At 38.3% G+C, this 24,200-nt stretch overlaps 1 protein-coding gene across 3 annotated transcripts in view; it reads right to left on the reverse strand.

The window, feature by feature from the left end:
• The window catches only part of ARHGAP29 (Rho GTPase activating protein 29), a 50,640-nt gene that overhangs the window by 4,114 nt on the left and 22,326 nt on the right, over positions 1–24,200 (reverse strand). Inside the window, exons 3-20 of one of the 3 annotated variants that reach the window (XM_005146536.4) lie at positions 23,087–23,230; positions 14,857–14,953; positions 14,450–14,522; positions 10,653–10,713; positions 10,044–10,181; positions 9,706–9,770; positions 9,109–9,219; positions 8,902–8,982; positions 8,431–8,619; positions 8,057–8,194; positions 6,574–6,764; positions 4,719–4,885; positions 4,056–4,184; positions 3,798–3,896; positions 2,246–2,409; positions 1,827–2,015; positions 1,544–1,681; positions 39–271 (exon numbers count right to left, since the gene is read on the reverse strand). In XM_005146536.4, the coding sequence (XP_005146593.2) occupies positions 39–271; positions 1,544–1,681; positions 1,827–2,015; positions 2,246–2,409; positions 3,798–3,896; positions 4,056–4,184; positions 4,719–4,885; positions 6,574–6,764; positions 8,057–8,194; positions 8,431–8,619; positions 8,902–8,982; positions 9,109–9,219; positions 9,706–9,770; positions 10,044–10,181; positions 10,653–10,713; positions 14,450–14,522; positions 14,857–14,953; positions 23,087–23,230 (2,407 nt within the window). Of the gene's footprint in view, positions 1–38; positions 272–1,543; positions 1,682–1,826; positions 2,016–2,245; positions 2,410–3,797; positions 3,897–4,055; positions 4,185–4,718; positions 4,886–6,573; positions 6,765–8,056; positions 8,195–8,430; positions 8,620–8,901; positions 8,983–9,108; positions 9,220–9,705; positions 9,771–10,043; positions 10,197–10,652; positions 10,714–14,449; positions 14,523–14,856; positions 14,954–23,086; positions 23,231–24,200 lie in introns of all 3 variants that reach the window. The other 2 variants (XM_031046717.2, XM_031046716.2) reach the window with 2 other exon arrangements.

A 24,200-nucleotide genomic window follows, 5' to 3' on the forward strand; every position in this document is an offset into this window, starting at 1 on the left:
TTTTTCAATATCAGTTTTCATTTAAAGTCTTCTCTCACCTGTGAAGGTGTCCAATAAGGTACTGAAGAGTGTTATAGTTTGGTACAGGCAGTTGTTTCAGAAGATCTTTAATTTTAATGATGATCCTATTCAATTCAATACAGATGGACTGTCTTTTCTTTGATCTGGGGCTAGCTTGTTTAGCATCCAGTTCCTCATTTATGTTCTGGCTTTCTTTTGCAAGTCCAATGAACTCATTGTAAAGCCGAAACAAAATCAAGGGTTCTGGAAGCTGAAGAACAAACATTTCAGAAGCATACTCATGTCTGAACTGTAACTTCTTTGTTTCCTTCCTTTTTCCCTTCACCTTTGTCTAGTCTAGCACCTTTTCTTAGATGATGACATTGTTTAAACCTCCATTAGCTCAAACCAGTTTGTCAAATCCAGTCCCAGTCAACAAAACCACTCCTCCCTACATCTTCTTCAGATGTCTTTTGCTAGCCCTTCTCTGCAATGACTTGAAGATTGAGCATTTATCAGTACAGGTAGAGACTTCAGGGAAGCGATTGCTGTGAGGGAGGGTGTTACACTGCATATGCACAAATACCACAATATTTACAGTTATTTACTTTTTTCAGTCTTTGATAATGTATTACATGTGGTATCAAATTTGGTCCATAATCCATTATTTAAAATTGGATTTCAGGACATGTAACATTCATTTTAAATTGTGCTTTAAGTATTCTCTCAGTATGAAAATGAATGCTAATAATCATAAGTTATGAACCCTATTTAGAATGCAGCCCAGTGCCTCAGACTGGTAGCCCAGTCTGATGTATCTAATATGCAACCTTTTGACTTAAGTAGGCAGAGTGCATCTTTTGCAAATTTTTAAAAGCACTTAATGGAGATGATCATAGGATTGGGATGCTCATCTCTGCCAGGCAGCGTAAAGAAGAGGACAGGACCTTGCAGCTAGGGATTAGTCCTTTCAGGGTTAACAAGTTTTCACAAAGACTCAGGAATTTCACTGGGCAATATCACAGCTTCATGCTTTCAGATACATATTGAAACTGTTCTAGAAAACTCCATCACAAAGCTCTGAAGCTCCATTTTGAAAGAAAAAGATGGATAATCCCTCCCTAATGAACACAGAATCATGATCATTAGGACGGCTTAATGAAATCTGGTAGTATATATGAAGAGGAATATATTAGCATCATCTGCATAATGGGAATATGGGAATGTTTTAAGCTTCATGTCAGACAGGCAAATTCTGTAACCAGGAACACTTAAGAAATCAAAGCTTCACTACAATGGATAACCAAATGCTTGTTCTGCATATAGTTCCAGCACTTCAAGAGACATTATGCCCATATAGAATTGTAATACAAGCAGCTGTCCTTGCCTCTGTCACAGGCTCCACGTGAAATTAAAGCAGCTTACTGTAAACATACAAAGCACTCAAACTTCTGCCACAGGACTACTAGAAAGGCTATTCCCCCCCTCCCCCACTGATGTGCTACACTACTTTGGATTCCCATCTGACTTCTCAGGTGCATACCTGGCGAAGATACAGCTTGAGCACATTGCTGATATCATGCGCGTAGAGTTCTGAAAGTTCGACCAAATCCTTGCCATTTTCAAAAGCTTGACAAAGCTTTTCAACTCTTGATTTGGCTCCATTCACACGATAAATGCCCTGAAATTAAGAGACCAGCACAACTGCGTTTTAATTTGAAAGGTCAGTGTAAATTACTGATAATACAAACAATACAGCATTAACATCTTAAGAGATTTCCATTTTAAAGACTGTACTGAAATTCCATAACCAAAGCTGAGCATACCTTGACATTCAGTGCTCTGCTTTCAATTTCTGAGGTACACTTTTTGATGATGAAAGGAATGCCATCAGGAACGTTTTTAGCAGCTTGGGCAAATTCCACACCAAACAAGTGAAGCCTTCCATGAAGTTTTTTGTGCCCACATTGAATAGCTAAAGTCTCTAAACACTTTTTATGGCATGCAAGTGAACACTACAGGGGAGGAAAAAAAAGCACATGGTTTGATACAATCTAACACTATAAGAAGTATCTCTGCTGTTTGTCACCCCATATGTGAGCAATGATTTATTAGTCTGTGGTGCTTTTGCTTTGAGTTCACGATGATTCTATGAGTCACAGTTACTGTACTTATTTTATATGGAAAACTAATGCAAGTTTCCAAACCTCCTGACTTTATATAAAACCCAAGCTTTTCAACTTACCTCCTCACATTCAGCTCCATGAAATACCACTAAGCTGTCACATTCTCTGCATTTAGATGGAGCTCTCAGCTTCCGGAGTTTGTGTGTTTGTGCTGCTTTGGACATATTGGCATTTCTAAAAGGTCCTGGGGAATTTGCAGTTTCAGATGTCATATCATTTAAACCTGTAGAGAATTTCTCTGTTACAGTCATTCTAATATCTGCTACTGAGATAACATTTAATTCTGATTTTTAGACAGAATTCTTAGTAACAGTAGCTATCAAAGTTATCAGAAACATTTCAATCACAAGGAGAAAAACATCACAGACACATTAACTATCAGATCATCTAACATTAAAGTGGAATCAAACAGGAAGTTCTTATTGTTAAGTATTTCAACCTTCTCCTGTGTTAATGGCAACTAAAATATTAGGACATTTAATTCCAACTGCTCTGCTGTTCAGGCAACTATTAATGAAAGTTTGATTCTGTGTATTTCAAAGCCCTGGACTAGAGGGTGAAAAATGGCATCAGCGCTGGCCCGCAGTCTTTCTGGAGTACTTAACATCAAAATATTTTCTAGAGAATTCCAAAACAGAAATCTAGAGAACATCAAAATAGAGAACATCAAAACCAGCAACTGATGCTTTTTGTGATTCATTTCTTTTTTCAAGCAGTTTACCTAAAAGGCAACTCTGTGAACCAAAATCCTTTGTTTTACAGATAAAAACACATACAGTTAATTGCCCAGAAAGCTTCTGAAAAACTCAAGTATTGATTAAACAATATCATTACAAGTGGAAGTTTACATTCATTAGCACATTGCCAAGCCTTAAATCTGGATCTAAATTAGCACTGTTAACCACAGGCTGATTCTTAGAAGGCAAAGTATACATTTAGGAAATAAAAGTCTAACCAAAGAATTTCCTGAAGGCTTTACTGAGGAAGTGCCACAAACATTGCAGAGCTATTTATAAGTATTACAGACATCCCATGGAACTATTGTTGATAATCCAGTTATTCAGGTTTCAGTACCTGTGGCAACATTGTCTTTGTACTGGCAAAATTAATGTGAAAATTCTAAATGGTCTGGTCAAATCTGGGACAGACATTACCAAACTTGCTTATCTAAGTGGAAAAGGGTAAAATCCCAGTTACAATCCTAAACATTTGGATCTACTTTTTTCCAGTTTGCCCCTTACCAAATCTCTGTATCTGTTTAGAAGTGATCTTACTTAACTCAATATCACGTGGCTGATTTTAAATACAAATGTCTGGAGGGAATGGTGAGTGGATCATTTATATTTACCTCAGCAGGGTAATGACACTAGAAATGTACTAAGGCTGCTCATATGGTCAATCTAAATGTACACAGACAATTCTGCACCACTTCATTAAGATGACTAGAACATTAATCTTCAGCTCTCAACCTCAACTGATTGCACACTGTATTGAAAAGTTAGCAATCACAGCCTTGTTAATGTTCTTTTCTCTCAAGTACATTAAAAAGAAAAGCTACACTCTACAACTGAAAGCATCTTCTAGGGACTTCAGGTATGGAAGCAACATTACCACAGTCTGAAGGAGATGGTGGCTCTCGTTCATCAAGATCATCTGCAGATGACATAGTACCAGTGGAAGGTGTTCGGGGAAGTCGTCTTTTAAAATCCCCTAGCAGATGGAAAACATATTCAGGAAGCTGTAACTATCAGTTCCACCCAACTTTCATTACAGGCTCTATCCAACACTTGCTAAACCAGTACTCTTCATTAATGTCAAACAGCCCAAAGAAAAGACTTTAAATGGGGGCAGCAGTGAGTGTAGCTGTACCTGGGCTAGCAGATGGAGAATCCATGGATCGTGACTCGCTGCTTCCCCCTGCACTTTCAGAGTCACTGCACATTCCTCCACTCTGGTTGCCAACCGACCACGATCTGAATGGTGGTGGCCCTCGTATTGCTTTTTAAAAGAAAATGCACAAATTCCAAGTGTCAAGGACAAAATTACATAATTTTTTATTTAAAGACTGATTATATTGAAAATAGGAAAATGCTGCAAAAGTTACATGAACGTCCAATAGAGTGACAAAAAACAAACCACAGGATATATTACTCTAAAGCCTCAGGATGTAAGAAAATGAATTCAGAAATTTGACACTTGTGCTTCTGAACAAGACCTGAAATCAACACAGTACTTCAAACAACTCCCTATGGATTCTGAATTGCTAAAGTTAATCAAAGTGATTTAGTACATTGAGCTTGACAGTACTTGCTGTTTGAATTGCATCTCACCTTTCTTGTCAAAGAACCTAGACATACAGGCAGTATTCCATTTGTCCTTACACTCAAGCACAGGACCGCTTTATAGGCTTTGAACTTTAAAATACCTTTTTTACCCCTTCTTCAGTGCTTCACTTCTGACAGTGAGATACCAAATTCACAAGACTAGTATTTTCTGTTTAGAGACTGAACTCCAGATGAAATATAGAACTACCTTGCATATCTGTGCTGCTGGAAGATCTCTTCTCTCCAATCTTTTGTGAAGGATGGTAAATTGGGCTTCCCACATCATCTAATGTCTGAGCAGGAAAGTCTCCTGAACACTGAGATAAGTTACCATGGGACGTATGGACACTGTTGCTTGATTGCTTATTAAAAACCCTTCAGAAACAAAAAGAATAATTTTGAAGAGTAAGATAGAATTAAATGAAAAGCAATGTATTTTTTTTTAACCCATGGGCACTAAAAAGGCTTCATTTAATTCCTGTTTGTGAACATACATGGATGTAACTCAAAAAAAATCCACAAACTGTACTTGAAAAAGACAAAACCAAGCAAATCTGTCCATCTAAAGATCAGGATAATACAGAGGCAATTGCATTCTGCTCCTATTTCCCCCAGAAGCTTCTCTGGGCAGCAACAAGGACCATTTGCCTATAAAAATACTGGGGTTAAAAAAGCTGTACTTTATAAAGAAGTATGGAAAATGTGTTGAAGCTGGCAGACAGCTTATAAAATCTGCTGTAGAGATAGGGATAGAGAAGTGTTAACAGTAAGTAATGTAAAATGCTGAAGCACCCTGTGGACAAGAGTCTGCTAGCCAAATATAGCAGTTAGAAAGCTGTTCTTTAACCAGTTCCACCCTAACAAGCCAAACAAAATAAAGACTTTAAAACATTCAAGTTTGCATTTGTCCAAGCTACTGTCCCATAAACCAATGAAGGCCTAAGCAATAACTGTGATCACTTCAAGTCCATGAAGAATCACAAGGCCACGTCAAGGAAAACAAAAAGCAGGGAGAGAGGAAGAGAAAAACCACACTCCTATAAATCCTTAGCAGTAAATAGCTGTGAGAGCACACAGAGTTTGAAATTTCATGCTCATCAGTTTCTCCTCAGGGAGCTGCACAGTTAAATCCCCCTCAGTCAGAGTTTATGAGTATAACCTAAATGAGTCTTAAAAGGCAGGAAATTTACAGACAAGAACTAAGAATCTTAGCTTTAACTTTGAATTTCCTGGCTTTTGTTGGTAGAAGTCTGACTCAAGCTTAGGTTTTTTGTATTGAGCTTCCTTTTGAAAGACGATGACGACACTTTCCGGTAGAACTGTGAAACATGCAGGTTGGAATGAATATTCTGGTGCTTTAGTGCCAACAAGACTATTTTACAGTAAGTTAAAGGTGTAAAAGCATTTGGCACACCACTGACACAGAGGGGTTGCTTTTTTTTGTCTTGTAGTCATTACTTCCACATTAGCTGGATCTTTAATGGATTAACATTAAAAGTCCCATTTCACACAGGCTGGAAAACAAGCAATCTCTAACATAGGGACATGTGGACTTGGAGCTTTTTTTTAGTCACACAGCATGAGACAAAAATCAAGCACCGCTTTCTGCCAAGAAGTTGCCAAATGTGAAAGAAGGTATGTAACAGTACCGGCTGCAGCACAGGGAAACTACCTCCTCAGGCTTCCTAAAGTGATTATCAAATCCTCCTGCCACACCACACTAAAATGTACATTTCTCATATTGACCAGTATCTATATTACAATAATAAGTCAATTCTTGCACAATTGCCAGTGTCTTAGGAAGCCTTATTACAAAAAATCACATTCTGCTTTGGAATTTGAAATCAGGTTTTATGTCAGCATTATATATGATTTTTTTAATATATATATAGAAATATATAAAATATATATAATCTGCCAAAAGGCAAGTCAAAGGAGTAAAGAATGGTAAAGCATGGTAGAACACCAGGGTTCATTTAATTCCTCCAAAAACAACTGTTGCACACACGTGCTTAGCATTTAATTCTAACCCAAGCAAATACTACCTGTAATCTGGGACTTACCCATCAACCTGGGAACTCTGGGTTTCAAAAGAACCTGGTTCAATAGGAATACCTTCCTTTGGCAAACTCTTCACATACTCTGAATACTGCTGACCAGGGTCATAGAGTTTGGCACTTTCACAGAGGGACTGGCAGTTAACTGGAAGAGATACAACCTGAGCGTGCTGCAGCTGGAACAGGTTTACCGTTGCCTGTTGGGAGAAAAATGCTTCAATATTGTAGGTCATTTACTACATATTTTACTTGTACATTTGTCCACCCAAATTTATATCCCAAAAGGGACTCATTACAACCGTAAGAGTAGATGAAGACTAGAAAATAGTAACAGTTGTAGGGGTGGATTTTGTGCAAGATTCCTCAAACAACTGCAAAAGCTTCATCTGTAGTACAGATACTAGTATTCCTCTTCTCTCTGGGTTACTGAACACTCCAGGCAGCAGGCAGTTCCAGTGGCCTCCCACTTTAGATTGAACAAAGATTCAAGGTTGAACAAGGATTTTTGCTCCCAAAAAAAGCATTTTTCATGCTCTGGGGGGAATTTTAGTCACCACTAAAGTGATGAAGTAGTTGGAATTCCAAACCCAGATGAGGTCCATATCATGTCTTGAGACAAGAAAGGAACAAAACTCTGTCCCAACAGAACAGGTAAACTGAACACTTTGTTAAATGACAAACCCTCTAAACTATTTGACCACAATGCACAGACCAGGGAAAGGGGCATACACAGCTGCTTCTTCAGCTTTGGGGTTGCAAAGTTGTTTGCAATTTAGATATACTTGAACTATCAAGTCTGTCCGATCTTTCTACCTATGGGCTGTTTTTTGGGTTGCTTGTGGAAGGGTGTATGTGTATGGTATTTTCCATTTCCCCCCTCAGCACTATATTGTCTTTGTCTCATCCAAAAAAGTACACATGTATTGGTATAAAGCACTCTTAAAGCTCCCTTAAAAACTGCATATGTACATATACTGGCTTGATGATTTTCTTCGCTTATTTACATGCATTAAATTAACACATTAAGTTAGGTGCAATGAATCCCCTAGTAACTGAACTGTCATCAAGATTAGGAGGCTCCATGCTGCAGCGTGTTAATGTTCATTCTGTACTTCAGCCAAACATCTTTGCTAATGCACAGATGAAAATAATGGGAATAGGAGCTGTACTCTTAAGCAACAGCAGAGTGATGCTGCTGCCATCAATATTCTTAGAGGTTTTACACAAATCGAGTAGTCAGGGTTCTTGCAAGGCAACAGCTCATAAAAACCCCAGAAGTATTCAAGACATGTACAAACACCTTTGCCTCTTTCAACTCTTAACAGAAAGAGCACACCACAAACATATTACAGGTTTTCCTTCTTTATCTATTGGCTTGACCTCTGTCCTTTGAAAGCTTTCTATTTTAAGCAGTTAAGACTATAGATGGGACCTTCTCTTAGTCTTAATAATATCTGTGTGCCAAACCTATTTTCAAAAGCATGCTTACAGCTTTAAGAGTCAGATCACACTGGTAAATCAGCTCCCGAAGCTGTGTTAAGACATCACTTTTAAAGTTTTCCAAATAATTCCTTTTCTCTTCAACCTCTGCCATGCTTGTTTTATAGTGTTCATTGGCCTCTTCAGCCTAGAGGGAACACAAGTAGAAAGGATTGATAGACTGCACACCTTGATACTAGAAAGCAAGATTAAAAACCCACACACAAGATGCTTGCAATTGGAAAGTGCCATTTAGGATAAAGAGCATAGTGTCACTAAAATTAAGCATTATGAACAGAACACTGGCTCAAATCCTCCCATCGGAAAAGCATGAGTAAAAACAGCACAGCCTTAATATAAGAAGCAAGGAACAAAACTTCTTACTTTTTGAAGAGCTTCCTCTTCCAGCCTTCGTTTTTTTTCCAGTTGCTTGCTGAAATCTTTCACAAAGCTTCCACTTGAGCTAAGCTGTTCCTCCTCAGCACGAGCAGTGCAGGATTTGGCCTTTTCATACTCATCTTGACGCTGTGTATATAGAGACTTTGCTTTCCTTAGAGCAGCTTCCAGCTCTTGCTGCAAAATATAACAAAGGAAAAAAGCGAAAGAAGGAATTGTTTTAATTTCCTCTTTAATGTGATGCTTAAAGACATCTGTACATGCAATTCAAGTACATAGTCATAGAAAGATAAACTCTAACAAATACAAGTATGGCATGAAACTGAGTTACATGCCACATTCAATAAACTCTATAGATTCAACATAGGAATTTAATTGTATAACACTCTAGTTTGAAAGTTTCATCCTTTTTGAAGACTTTTACCTTTTAACGCTGTTAGACAGGAAAGAAATACCAACCATTTTTTTCTGTTCTCTCTGCCAAAGCTCCTTGATATCTTTCCTTTGTCTGTCCAACTCGTTTTTCCTTCCAAGAATAGGCTAGATAGGAAACATTAATAGAGTATGTAAAGGACTTACAGCCAAGTATGTTCTTTTGAATCATCTGCGCTATACAAAGCTTTTTTAAAAGCTAAGAATACCTTGGTCTGTTTCTTTTAAGCTTACCTGCACAAATTTGTTAGACTGGAGAGCAGCAGCTGTTTGTTGCCAAAGCTGATTGTTCTCAATATCATTTTGAAAAGCAGTAATGAATATTGATTGGAATGGCATGTAATCCTAAAATTACACACAACAAAATATTAATGGTCTAGGTGAGGTAGAAGCATGCTGATGTTCTAAATGTCTGCATAATTGACAGAGACTTTATAGTCCCTATATAGATATATAAAGAATTTATATCTTGCATACTGCGTTAGGTATGGATGTAGAAAATGACTCATTTCTCAGCTACACTTAATTTTACTAGGAAAACACTTAAAAGTCTACAAGCCCAATAACAAAGCATATGAGATACTAAACAGAGAAAAGTCTATTGTGAAAAGTATACAGTCAGTCTGCATTTTCAACAAAAATAAATGTATATATCCAAATTTCCATAGCAGATGGGAACACATAAAATACAGCATCACTGGTGATTTACAGAATAAATCAATGCTGTATCCACTTAAAAAGCCAATCCACAGCATCCCCAAAGTTTCATGTTTGGGCAAGGGATGCAAGAGGTATTAAAGACTTTAAAATCAGGCCCCAAGATGTACTCACCTGGTGTCCAACAACAGCTTTAGCAGTTTCAGCCATTTTTGCTAAGTTTTTAGCACACTCCACTTCTGTAAAACAAAATGCACAGTTACTGTTCACACTAACAGTTGCACCACATGCTAAATGCTTGTTACATTCTCCCTGTAAAAAGCTATAGAGGGGACCACCTTCACTTTGTTGTAGGCTTTTAATTATAGGAAATGCATGATAGTTCTGTCCACTTCAGCAGAACAGCTCCTAATTTAGAAATCACATTACTGACAGTCTGCAGCACAGAGACCTGACAACAGATTGAATTTCATCATGACAAAGCTGATTAAACGCGAGAAAGAGCCACTCACCCAAGCTCAGCTTTTTTTCTACCCATGCAACTACATCCTTGGTATATTTTGACCATGCTTTAGCATAAGACAGAGCCGATTCGATTCCGCTGTCATTTCTCAGGAGCATGCTATCAACCTCCTCTGCTCGAAGTTGCCCTGAAAATAAAGCATCTGACACAAGTGAATTTTAGACATTACCACATGCTGAGATCAAAGCCAGTATTAGCCAACTGTGAATGCTTAAGCAGCTCTGACCTGGAGCTGGTCTTTAATGCTACCTGACTCTAAACAGGACTGACAGAGGTTTTAGAACAAATTAAAGGGTCATAGTATTTTATCTGTAGTAGTCATATGGTCAGCATAACTTTCTTAAAGAAAGTGAGCCACTGATCACATGCTGACATACGCAAGTGCTTCAGGCCCTGGTTCTTCCCACAGCCCCAAAAAGCAGCCCAAGTTGGTTACTCACAAAAGCAGAAAACCCCTGCTACAGCAAGTTTTTTACAGTGAAGTTTTAATGGTAGCAGAAGTGTAAAAAAATGACCAAGCAACTCACAACATTTTAGAAGATCAAGACACAGACAGGCACACAGAATGGTGTTTATTAATATTAAATGAATGGCCTACCTTGAATATCATCCCTTTCATGCAGTGAACCCCCAGACTCCACAGAAAGATTCTCGAAAGACTGGTGTACAAGAAGCAAGGCATTAAGTTAGTGAAGAGAAGCTCTCACTGAACTGACAGGCTAACAAGAGAAATGGCATCATCTGCCCTTTCTTTTTTAATGCAGATAAAGCAACAAGCTGTACTGTAACTCCCTCTCAATCTAAGGAACAATAACCTTCTAAGCTGTTGACTGAGGCGTAATAAATAGCAAGGAATCATTCTATACCTTTAAATCAACAGTTTTGAGAGGCTGTGACGAAAGAGGTAATTGTTTAACAAAATGGGCTGATATTAAAGCAAGCTCCAGCTTTTCTTAGATCCCTACCTATCTTTTGAAAAAGCATTTCACAGACCTCATGCCATGTACATTTAACAGACACCGTTCTGCAAGCCTTTAGAATCCTGCATTTCTTCCTCAAGGGAATGAAGTTGAAATTTTCTCCTCCTGTGCACTGTAGACACAACAGCTAACTGCTAACACTTGCTAATGAAGCCCTGACAACCAGAACAACATGTGAGGACTTACTCCAATAATAAAAGGTATTTAGCACGAGATTTCATCCCTACCTTTGTGCTCACATTGTGTTTTTCTACCCCTTTAACTGTGGAAGGTGAACTGTGCTGTAGAGCACAGCACTGAACAGATTTAAAGGAACAAGTTTACCTAGTAACCACAACCACTTTAAAAACAAAAATCCAAAGAAAAACAAAACCCTATATAATTTTAAATTAATAAATTACTCTGAAAAACTCAGAAGCAGAGAGCACACAGAAGACAAAGGCCAAGAAATACCTGCAAAGTGGCCTTAAGTTTTACAAGAACAGCTTGTTTCCATTTTAAACTTTGGTGCCATTTTACTTTCAGACTTAAAGCACAGTATCAAGAATGCAGTAGTTCTTTTATGTTTATTTGAAATGTAAAAGGAAACCGATCACAAAGTACATAAAAATCCCTCAATTATTGTTTAATTCACAGCAAAAGCAGCTTTTCCATATACCAAACCATGCAAAGTATTAATCCCCAATTACATTGAACAGGATCAAACTAAAGAACAGCTCCATTCCTAAGAAAGTGGAACACTAGTACAATCACTGTCTAATAAAAGAGAGGTTTGGTGAAATGGAAGTGCCTTTTCATGAGGCCCTTTTCCACATAAAGCTATCAACCAAATGGTTAAAAGAAATCAAATCTGACTTTAGAGATGGGTCAATATTCAGTTGCACAGAAAGTCTGAACATTCCCAGACTTAGTTCCAATTTGGATATAAGGTATTACTGTCTTCCAGTAGATTTTGAAGTGGCATAAAGTTCAGGGAGAACAAATAAGAGGGAAAAAAAACCCATGCTTTGTGTTAACTCAGGAGGCACTTAGAAATCATGGTTCTAAAACCTGTTTTCCATTCTGTAAGACCTGAATCATTTCAGTACTGAGCAGCATTCACCCCTTCCAGCAATACAGGCACACTTCTAGCCAGGGGCCGTTAATCAATGTTCATTCATCCATCCACTTTCACCCCACTTCAAATATGTAACACCATGTTTTAAAAGCAAGCATGTGAACAACCACTTTATACTACACCTTATAAGAACCTGACTCACACAGCTTGCCCCCTCAAGGATCCGATGACTTCTGTGTAGATTTAACTTCTCAAACCAGTGTCCTGGGTCTTTTTTCCCCATTACCCAAGAACTCTCTGTGTAATGTCTGACAGAGGCAGACATCTGCATGCATTTTAAAACCTTCATCCTTCCCCTTTATTATGCTCTCAGATCTACAGAGCATCAAATAGCATTCAAATAGCTTGTTCAGTAATGAAAGGTCACACATGCCTGTCTCGTCTCTTCCAATGTATTCTAAAGCTCTTCTGGTTTTAATTAAGAAATATCTTTGCTTCCACCTTGTCCTTCTAGTTGTATTATAAGGGCTAAAATGAGAACTATTACATTTGCTAAGAGGGGGTGTACATATCATTTAACTTAAGCTTCCAAGTGGAATGCCTAAAGAATGTAGACTCCCCTGCAGTCAAGACAAGCAAGATCAGTCTCCCCCCACCCAGCTGAGGGCAATCCTATCCTCAACAGCTTAGGTAGGGAGGTCCCTAATGTAACAAGCAATTAAAATCTCTCCCCTTAATTAGCCTTCACAGCATTTACATGTTAAATTCTACCAAAATGCTATTCCTGAATCTTAAAAGATACAGCCAACTGCTATGTTCAACTACTGAATGCACACATCTACAGGAACAGTTGATACAGCTAAATAGTTTGCATTTAACTCCTCCTGACACTCAACAACTAGTTGGCCTCCAAATTGCTCTCTGAACTGCAAATAAAAGTGAAATGTTTCATCTGTTACACGTGCATTTATCTGCTTTGCCGTAACGCACTTAAATCTAAGACAGATTCCTAAGAAATCAAACCATATTATTCTATCTGCTCTAACATTTATGATTGTGCCCTTCCACATTAGGAAAAGCGAATGATTATACAAAAAGGTGCTTTTAAATACAAGCCAGCGATTTCTGGAGCATCTAGAACAGAATTCCTTCTTCATTTCACTGTATTCTAATCTCCCCTTGGTCTTCCCCCACCCCGGTGTTCAGAAGGGTGACATTTTAGCCACACATTCACAATACAATATATTGGGCCACCTCCCTCCACAGGAGCACTTCATTGCATTGCAAAGCCATTACAAGATTAAAGTGTTGGCAAATTCATTGCTGCTGTTGACCCAATGAGCTGCAGTAGTAATTGTTCAAATAATCTCATTTCAGTTACATGAGATGCAGGCTTCTATACTTTATTTCGTACTTTCTATCAGCAACCTAATCTTCTGATTCCAAGTCTGCTGGAAGCAGTTTTCCAGGTAGCCTCCTTCCTCTCCACGTTGTTCGTGAAGATGAGTTTTCTAACAGCTACCCAAGAACTTCTATGATCATCCATCTTTCTCACATTTGTTACCAACCATAGTGGAAAGTTAAAGACTATTTCTCAGCTGCAAAGCATTGCTATGATCAGTCCTGTGTGAAGGAATGCTAAACTTTAAGTATGTTTTAAAGCCTTTTAAAAACCCCATAAACTCAGCTTGTCACATACACCAATTATTAACTGCACTTCCTTTGCATGGAAGTTTTCATTTGACTTGATTTACTTGAAAATCTGCTTCTGGATACACAAAAATTCAGAACAGAACTGGTACAGAGCACTTTTTATCTCCTTTTTAAAGCATTTAAAGGGGAGTTAGAAAAGCTACTGTTTTTGTTTGACTACCTATAAATTGGCAGTGCTATTCAGCTCTATTAGTTAATCGCTGAAGCACAAACTGGGCTCTGGAAGAAGAAAAAGTAATTTTGTTATGAATATTAGTCTTTAAAAGCCAAAGAGAGGTCATTAAACCCTTAACTTCTAGGTCTAACAGGTCTATTCTAACTACTCCAGCATGCAAAGCACTCAAGTATCTTACTTTTAAGTATTCAGTTCTTTTCACTTAAACCATTTAAAACTCTAAAATACAATTACAGCAGGTTATTATTTACACATTTGAGTGCTAGTCCTGGTGAGTCATTACTGGCACTTAAACCTGAGAATACATTCAAGTATTTGAAACATTGAATATATCATGGGTTTAATCTTGTTTTAACACTCAGACGACTCCAAACGTCCCAGCCCTAAACAGGGATAAACAGTTTTAGTGGAAATGAAAATCTCCTTTAAAAGTTATCAGTCCATAATCCAAGAGAACATGTTTAGCTTACCCGACTTCTCCGAGATACAGGAAGTCCCAGTGATGAGCCATTGTCTACATCTCCCATAAGGAAGTCTGAAATACTGTTAGAAAAACAAAGACTTGTGTTATTTCATTACTTTACCTCACTGAGAACAAAAATTGTTTCTAATAGCCTTCAAAATGGCTGCAAACAATTTTTAGCCTTACATACCCTGCAACCTCTACACCATCACCATTTACCTTTTTAAGAATCAACCACCACACCAAACCTAAATACCCCAAAAACCCAGTACAATTGTTCCAATGTGGTTCATTTAAGTTCATTTTCTACTGGACAACTATTAACTGATAAACTAGAGTTTGGATTGCTGTTTAGTCTTCATTTGATTCAGCTCTGCTAACCTCTTGAGGAACTCCTTCTGGATTCCAACTTACACGTTTCCAAAGGTGAATGCCAATGTTTCAATGGAAGAAAATATTTCACTGAAGAGCTCCCTCTTGTTCTCTTCGTTAACTTCTTTGAAGTTCACCGCTTAGGAGAAAAAAAAATGCAGCCCAAGAGTGAGAGGCGGGGTCAAGCAAGCAAGTTTACTAGGCCTAAAGACAGATCTTATACACATAAACACACAACATTACACTGTCCTGAATAACTGACAAAACACAGTTTTACAGAAGATTAGTAAGAAAGTAAACATGAGAGGAAAGAAATTAACACAATCCAGATGCTTCCCACAATGAAATCAGATTCCTCTTCCACTTCCTATAGCTTCCTACTTAAGCAGCAGCTTTGTATTGGAATGTAAGGGGAAAAAAAAAACCCGCACTAGTTTACCAGCCAAAGCTACACCACAGAGCAGCTCATAAATGCAGTCACATATTTGAAAACCTGTTTCTTTTCTGGGTAGAAATTCCAGCATTCAGAACATGAGCAGTAGTTCATGGACGTGCACACACCCCCACCTGCATGTGATCCTGTTGCATCCAGAACATTTTATTTCTGGCTTGAATATAACCAAATAGAAAGCTATCTAGATGTAGTGTCCATAGCAAAAACCCTTTAACTATTAGCTCCGTAGTCTGGCAAAAGTCTCTGAGTTTTGTCCATTAAAAGCTTTCATGCCAAACTGGAATACTGAGAAGACAAGCAATTTGTCCAGTTTCTATTAACTGGACGAGGGGTAGAAGGGAGGAAGGAGAAGACAAAAAGCACAACCAATTATACCCATTTTCAACTTAACTCCTTGATCATTGCTGAGTGTGAATTATTTCTGTAGAGAAGTTGCATGGGGAATTATTTGAGAATTATTTTGTAGAAGAGACCCCTTTGAGCTGAAGCTGAGCCCTTTGGATGCAAGTTCTCAATCTGACGTTGCAAGGACAGTTTCACATGAGCTATTCACTCTGATTCATCGCTTTCTGCAGGACCTGTGGCAATATCGATTTATGAAGCTTCCTTACATTTAAAGTACAAATACGGAAAGAATGGACCCTAATGGCTTTTACGAGTATAAAAAATTACATCATCCTTCAATGTTGCCCATTCTATGCTCATTTTCTTAGCAAATTAAAGTAACAGACTTTAATCTTTAAAAGTATCCAAACTTCCTGCCAGGTGCCTAAACACTAATGAGTAACAAACAAAGAAAGTACAGTAATCTGCTCCCCCATTAGACTTCCTCTGTGAAAGGAAAAGTTTTTAACCAGTAAATTAACACAGCTGCATCCATTTTTATGTAGCATTCCCGATCACCACTTTAATAACAACTACTTCTATACAATGCTATTACAGAAATATGGGCACTCTCAAGGTCTACTGCACCATTACTTCCAGAGCTGGAACAACGTGTTGTAATAACGTACAATCAAAGCCAGCCATACACTATAAACAAAAATTAACAGTCTGTTGCCACAGTTCACTCCTAAATTAAGGCTTTTTCTACCTCTTCCTTCTTCTACACTTTGTAATTACATTAAAAAAAATGCCTCTGGCACCTTTGTTTGAAATAAGGCTCAATAAAGCTCTGCTGATTATACATAAAATCTTTGGAGCTTTGTTATACACACACACTTTTTAAACAGGAATGGATTTCTTTATTTTTGTTAAATCAGGTTAATGGAAAATCTCAGCTTCCCAGAGATAACCCTGCTTCTGAGCCCAAGCTTTGCATTCCAAATCATTAAGCAACAACAGTTACTATGAGATCTATAGATTACAAGCCACTAATGACTAGAAAAACAACTGGAGTGCCAACATGAAACACAAACTATTTCAAAATTAAAAGATCCCTGCAAAACCTGTCTATAGATTCAAAGCACTTACCAATAAAACACTCTTATATCCATCAGCTGGGGTGTCTTCAGAGAAAGAGCACTTCTTTCATTTTGCTAATGAGACATGAATATAGACAGCCCTAAAGAAATGCCTTCTGTTTTGCTCTGCCTTCCTGTTCCAGGAAGAGTTGTATTAAGCTTTAGATTTTAAATACTAGAGAAATCCTTCCTTTTCAGGATCCTCACAAACAGAAAAACCCATCTGAAGTTCCTTCAAAATTGCCACTTTTGCCTACAAGGTTAGTGCAAGCTGTCAGTAAATCAGTGGAATACAAGCAGCTTTCTTCCAGATTGCTACCAGTGGAATGCTGATGTACTTAACATCAACTTTAAACCACGCACTCTCTTTCCCCAGGACATCCTGACTGCACACAATAGCCACTGACAACAATGAACTTCAGTAATCTTTCCATGTCTGGAAATGACAGCTATCTATCTATAGTTCTACAGATTTCAAGGCAAGTATACAACTTAACAATGCTTTCAAGTAATACTTCATATGGCATATGAAACTTTAAAAAAAGAAATCATATTATAGCAATATATTAAACTTTGTACTCCAGTATGTGAAACACAAACCTAGCTTGCATTAAAACAGATCTCTATTTCCAAAGCTAGCAAAGCTGTCTTCAAACTGAGGTGACTTCAGCAACCTCATCAAAATGCTGTGAGACACTGCAAAACTCTCTGTACCATTCAAAAGCTTTCTGATTCAGGCACAGAACAGGCTGGGGAGCCAGCAACAAACCAGAATACCAGAAACCGAAGCAGTGTCTAAGGACATTTAAGCAATGCTTCTGAAACCATGAAGAGCATGTCACCTGTCAAGACCAAAGTGGAACCAGGGCCTTTGAAAGGTGAAGCTTAGCTCACAGCTACCACAGCACACAAGCTTCTCTGATGCTGCCTTGCCCCCTTCCAGTCAAATGAACACAGCACAGCCCAGGAAAACCCAGGGGACACAGCCACAGCAGATGGAGTCTGGAGGAGTTTTCTTGCTTTCTGCTTCCCCCTCGCCATGCGCACATGCAGGACTGGGAGAGCAAAGCCTGGATAAGTCTGAACTACACTAGCCTGCAGGATTTACTCTCTTCAGGTCAATTTTCTCAGACCTAGCAGATGTAAATGGTAACACCACCATCTATTTCCTTAGATAGGAATCCATATACTTTACTAGCTGACTTTTAACCAGTAAACAACTGACTGAGTTACTGGAACCAAATACCTTTGCAATCAGTTTTCTGTATTAAATTTCCAAAAATGCTACCAAGAACCTTTCTGAACTATTTCAAAACTAAAAACACCACCCAAGCAAAGAAAAACCTAACCATGACTAAAAAAACCATACCCTCTCCCAAAGCAAAGACTTGTAATACTTCTTGTTACTAACTCTCATCTTTAAAAGTGTGCATTAAAAACACGGTGGGAGGAATGTGAGTGAAGAGAAGTCGTATGCAGACTGGTTAAGAGGCAGAAGAAGAGCATTCTCAAGATCTCACAGCTAGAGAGGATCATCAAGCTGTACAGGCCCTGCTTTTCTCCTTTCAGGTCCCTGTGCCATGTAATTTCAGCAGCCTTTACTTACTACAAAGTCTGGCAGCCTCCCCAGCTTCAACTGAATGCCAGTAAGTTTGAGGAACTCTTTCCTACTCCCTCTGTAACATATTTTTCTCTGAATTTACATCACAGATACACCAACAACACTGAAGTAATTTCATCTTGATAGAGGTATTTGGTTTTGAGGCAGAACAATTAGAGAAAAAAAAAACATACCCAAAATGGCAATATCTACAAGTGCAATTTTCAACTTTACTAGGAATCCGCATTGATTCTAGTGATACAGTTAAGTCAATAGGTGCAATTTAGAGCAAAAGAACAGTACAAACTTGAAGCCAGCATGGTATCAGAACCACGTACACTGGAGCCACCAACAATCTGAAGACACTGAGTGGGAAAATAACGAGTATGATGGTGGGCCAGGCTGGGAAATTACTTCCAGAAATAAGACTCTAAACAGGTTGCAGGCAAGATGCTTCAGTCAGTCTCAATTCTTCCAGATCAAGCAAGGTGCCATTTAAAAGGCACTCATCACAAAACACCTGAGTAGGTATGTATAAGTAGTAGAGTCCAAGCAAAGAGGCCCAGTGAACCACGTTAAAGCTTCAGTCAGACATCAGAGGGGGTTTTGCCTACGCTTTCCTGAAACTTCAGTATAAAATAGTAAAACTGTGATATTATCTGTTCTGCCAAAAATCATTATCTGTGGCAAGATTAAGATAACAAGCTGTATCTAGTTTTTCCTTCAATCTGTTAGAAAGGAAAAGCATTAGACATCCAAAGCAGCACAAGCAACACATTCAGATCACTGCCACTGAAAGACCAGAGAAATGGCTGGGAGGCTTGAAGGAGGGGCACAGGCACTCTGATTTTTTACTAGCATTCAAAAATATTCCCACTTGTGTATTTTAAAGGGGTTTTCTGTCTGCACTACCCATTCCCTTGAAATCACAGTGAAACTTCTCATTTAAAAGCCAGAGGCACTGAGAGTCGCTGGTTCCAAAGTTATTGGAACTGATTTTACTAAGAGCAAAAGCAGGCATTTGTTCAAATGGCTATTTGACCTTATGGGAAGTACCAAGTACAAACTAGATTTGGAACCCTGGCATTATGCAAAGATTCAGAAAGGTCTTTCTAGAACCTAAGCCAGTTACAGTTCTATTTCTGAAAGGGGAGAAGGAAAAGAAGAAATCATGTTTAAGTCCCAGATTGTTTCTATTTCATCCTCTCCTAAATAAACATCAGAAATTTTCCATGCCAGGTTAATCTTCTTCCTAGTCATAAATCTGACTACAGATACAGAGTGCTTCCATGTCTTTTTATAGTTCTGCCCTCCAATGACAAGAAACAGATGAGTCACATGAACTTCTTTCATAATGTCACATTAACATGCCTGGGAACACAGAGGAAAAAGGATACTGGTTCTGTCCTACCAGCTCCTCACATTCTTGTAGCTTCCTGTTTATTTAACAGCTACATTACTTCTACTGAAATAACCACAGCTGAAAACCTGTGAATGCATGTGCTTCTGACAGGCCAGCGTAAGCAAATGCGAGGTCTGATATGCTTACATGTCACTATAACTTGCTGTATTTTCACCTCAGCTTCCTCAGTTCCAGCAGCCATACACTTCAGTTTGAATACAAACTCAGCACAGTATGATAGTCACACAAAAAACAGCTGTGAAAACCAAGCAGGCGCTCAAGACAAACTGCTTTCACATTTACCACAAGCTACGCTTTTTCATACAGCAAAGGTTTTGCTGTTCCTAAGAGAAGTAGGGCTTGGGTACCTGTCAGAGAGAGCTGAAACCCCAAAACTCCCTGTTCCCATCTCCAGACACATGAGGAATACATTACATGGCTGAACACTGATGGGCCTTACTACAGCCTTCATTTGAAAGCACTTTTTGTATGAAAGGCTATAGAATCAAGACAGGACTGACTGAGGCTGACTTCTTCACTGTGATCCAGAGCTCCCCTTCCTTGCTATTAACCTGAAAACTCCACAAGGCCAGGTCACATAGCACTGGATCACTTGCTCTGTGGTGAATCATGTTTGTTTTAGACAAAAAGCAACCAGTTTATGGCAGCCTCTCAATTCTAGGTCCAGAATGCTTGCTGCTTACTAAACAAATGAGCAACTCTGGAAGAAATTAGAGAGAATGCTATGAACAGCAATTGCACACCATAGCCTTTTATCCCATCAGAAAACACTTCTTATCTATTTAGTCAAGCTGGAAGAACACATTCGTATCAGATGGGCACTGTATCATCATCACACTTTGGATCCCGTAGCAGGAATCCTAAAGCGAGACTTTCAGTACTGTCAAACCATTGCCGATGAGAAAGCTCTTCATAATATAACAAGGGGGGAAAAAAGTCAAAACTTGAGCTCTGTTCCAGGAGCAGGACAAAGACTGTTACCATAACAAAATCAACTCCTTTCATGCCTTTTTTCATTGAGAGACTTCTCATTGTACAAGATCATATTTAATAGTTCAAGTGGGCCATAGCCAAACAGAGACTTTTCAAATGTCCCTAAAGTAGTCTTATAACTTGACCTACTGCAACAAATCTGACACAAAATTGGAAGCCATGACTGTACGGCTTTGGTTTCAAGTGGCATTCTCACAACAACAAAGAGCAGAGCCACTCTCAGCATTCTGTAATTATGCAATGTGCACAGTGCTTTCCTTAAAGGAATTCTTCTTTCCATATAGAAAAGAACGCAATTCCTCCATAACTATATAAACTCAATATAGTAACAGTGAATAAACTCAACAATGCAAATGTTAGTAATTAGTTGATTTCAAGTGCAAACATTTATACAAACTGAAATCTGAAAAAGCTAAAAAGTACGTGTGAATATCTGTATTGCCCAAAAAAGTTTTAGTACTAAAGTAATTTCTTCCGTTCACTATCAAGAGAAATTAAAGAATGCTAAAATAATTATTCAAAGAACAGCTACTCATTAAGCCAGGCAGAAACAGATACATATAAGAAAATTAATGAAACACCAATGCATTTGCCAGGGTGAAGTGCTATTGACATTGTATGATGGAACAGTATGCAGCAAGAAGAGACAAAAATACGTATGGCATCACATTCAGAAAGCTGCAAGTACTCTGGATCATGTAATATAATGAAGTGCTTGATTCTCCACTTCAGAAGTAGAAGAGTAGGAGGGAGAACATATAAATGTAGATCAATCCAATAATGTTACCATGCAAGACAGGAAAGTAATTCTACAGCTTTACTCTACAATTGTAAACTTGGACAGTACAGAAAGTGATCACTTTGGGACACGCCATATCAGAAATGACCTTGAGAAACTACATACTACAGAAAGAACAGATATTATAGCTTCTGGAAACATAATTTAGCAAAAGTTGATATAATCTGATTTACTTGCTACCTTAAGTCAGTTCTCAACATCAATTTAAGAAAGAACAGTTGAACATTGTCCTGGATCCACTGAAATTAGGGGGGAGTGAAAGACAAATGGTAATCTTACCATAGCAGTTAAGAATGGAAACGGCTTGCCTAAGGTAGATGCACAATTATGTTCACTAAACATTTAACCTGTTCTCATGTAAGTATCCGATTGCACGTGTGTACTTAACTCTTCCCGAGATGATCAAGACAAACAGCAACCTCTCATGGATACCCTCTGCATTCCTACTGTTATGTACAATTCTCTAAAACAAGTTCAGAAGTTGCAGTTATAATCCTGTGATCATTTCAAATATCAGGGACAGATCTATAGGAATCTCTACATATAGTGAGAAGAAATTGCAAGATCAAACTGGCAAAGCTGTACAGCAACAGGAAGAATCCATAAGAAACTTGGAGGAATATCCAAGATACAGGAATCAGGCAGCTAACATGTTAGTATTTTAACTGATATTCTTACTTTACTGAATCAGCAGTGTATGTTCAGACATCCTAAGGAAATCAGAAAACAAGGGAAAAAAACCCTAGAACAAGAATTAAATTATGCACCTCTGAAGCAAGGTGTTCCACATGGTTTAACCCAGGCAAGAGGTGGAGATTTAACCCTACTGAAAAGCATTCTCCATGCCAAATGGATGAACCCATATTGAGTCTGCAGTAACACCCTGGAGTTACTCCAGAGTAGGGAGAGCTGCAGTCAAGGGCTACACAGAGAAGAAACAGCTATGATTTATGAGGCTGGAGTAATTGTGTGCTTCACCATTTGCATTCATCTGACACACAGAGAACTGCAGCAGCAAAGGTCAGCAATAGAAAGTATTCACGTGTACATATGCAAAGGCTTTTTATTGCTATTGACACCTTTATCATGTGTATGATGTGTTTGTGGATGTTATAAATAAGTTCTAAATAAGCATGAGGCCATGCAGATTTGGACTGCTCATTCAGATATTTCTTCACTTGCTATAAATACACAACCATCCCTACAAATCCATAGAATCAAGCAAACACTCTTGGCAACCTTCTAAATGGATAAATGCGAGGTTTATTTTTTCTCTGATATTATTTTGTGATACAGATGGAAGGCTTGTGCTTTTGGAATGCAATGGGGGTTTGCAGCTAGCTTCCTAAAAACAGAATTTTACTACACTAAATTATTTAATATTACTTTTCACTTAGAGAAGGTATTTTTAAACAAGTATTAAGACTTAAAAACTCCCATTTCTTCTCTGTACATAGAATTCTACTTACAACTCTAAGCCAAAGTCAATCAAGTCACTAATTACAACATCCCAGGACTATGAAAAGTTGTAACTCCTTACCTTTTACTTTTGCAATAACTGTTCCTGCAGCACTAAGGATATCGACTGAGTTTAGATTTTGGTATTTATTTATCACTGCTTTTAAAACACGCAGCAACTCCCCTAGGCGTTCATGTACTACCTGGTGCAGGCCATCTTGGTTCTCTGAAAAGAGGAAAGGAGAAACTATATTAAAATGGTGAATGAGCACCCAATCACATTCAAAACACTTTGATGGTAACATAGCTGAACTGAGGTCTAGGCCATATGGAAGCTGGGTCTGCTTAGAACAAATAAACTGTTAAAAAAAAGTGTTATACAGGCATTTGCCAACAGTTTACTTGCAATACTGTGTGTGTTTCATAGACAGACTCATTTCCCTCAAAACTCAAGTATACTTAAAACAAAGACTCTACAGCAATATCCCAAGATTTCTGAATTAAACCATCTTCTCTATCTCATGTCATTTCATCAGCCATTGATTTTGATCACCACATATATTCAAAACAGAGTATCAAGAAAAGCACATTGGGACTGCTCAGTTGGTATTTCTTCACCTGATGCAAATTCAGCACAATTTCTCTCTAGTCATAAAATTAAACAAAGATTTTTGGCAAATGTTGGCTAACTCTGAACTCAAACATCAGTCAAATCTTGTGCATCTTTAATATATAAGCCCAAATCTACAAAGGTCTGTCTTTAAGCATGTCAGTCCTCATAAAGAAAACCCCTCAAACAAGTGATGTTTTTCACAGCATAGCCTCTTGCTGTGTGTCCCCAAACCCATCCCACCTTGTTTTTCAGCAACACAGTTCCAGTTGCATATATGGCCCAGGTTAAACCACAAGCTCTTACATTCTGTTACGGAAGAGGTGCTGGTGGATGGAATGAAAGGTTCCCATGCACTAGAGTGCTGCGTTGCAAGTTCTGGTCCAAAGCTTTCAAATTCAGGAAAGTCTAGCTTATGAAAAAGAAAAAGAGGATCTAATACAAGCTGACTCACTTCCCCAGCGAGCAAAAGGAATGGCAATTCTGTGTAGGCTGTGGCCATAACAAACAGGCCAATACAGACAATTACAGTACAGTGCAAATTGATCCAGGGTTACTAAGTGAACAGTTACAAATCTGAGCCATT

The sequence above is a fragment of the Melopsittacus undulatus genome, chromosome 6 (assembly GCF_012275295.1).
Source record: "Melopsittacus undulatus isolate bMelUnd1 chromosome 6, bMelUnd1.mat.Z, whole genome shotgun sequence".
In the NCBI taxonomy this organism is placed as follows: Eukaryota; Metazoa; Chordata; class Aves; order Psittaciformes; family Psittaculidae; genus Melopsittacus; species Melopsittacus undulatus.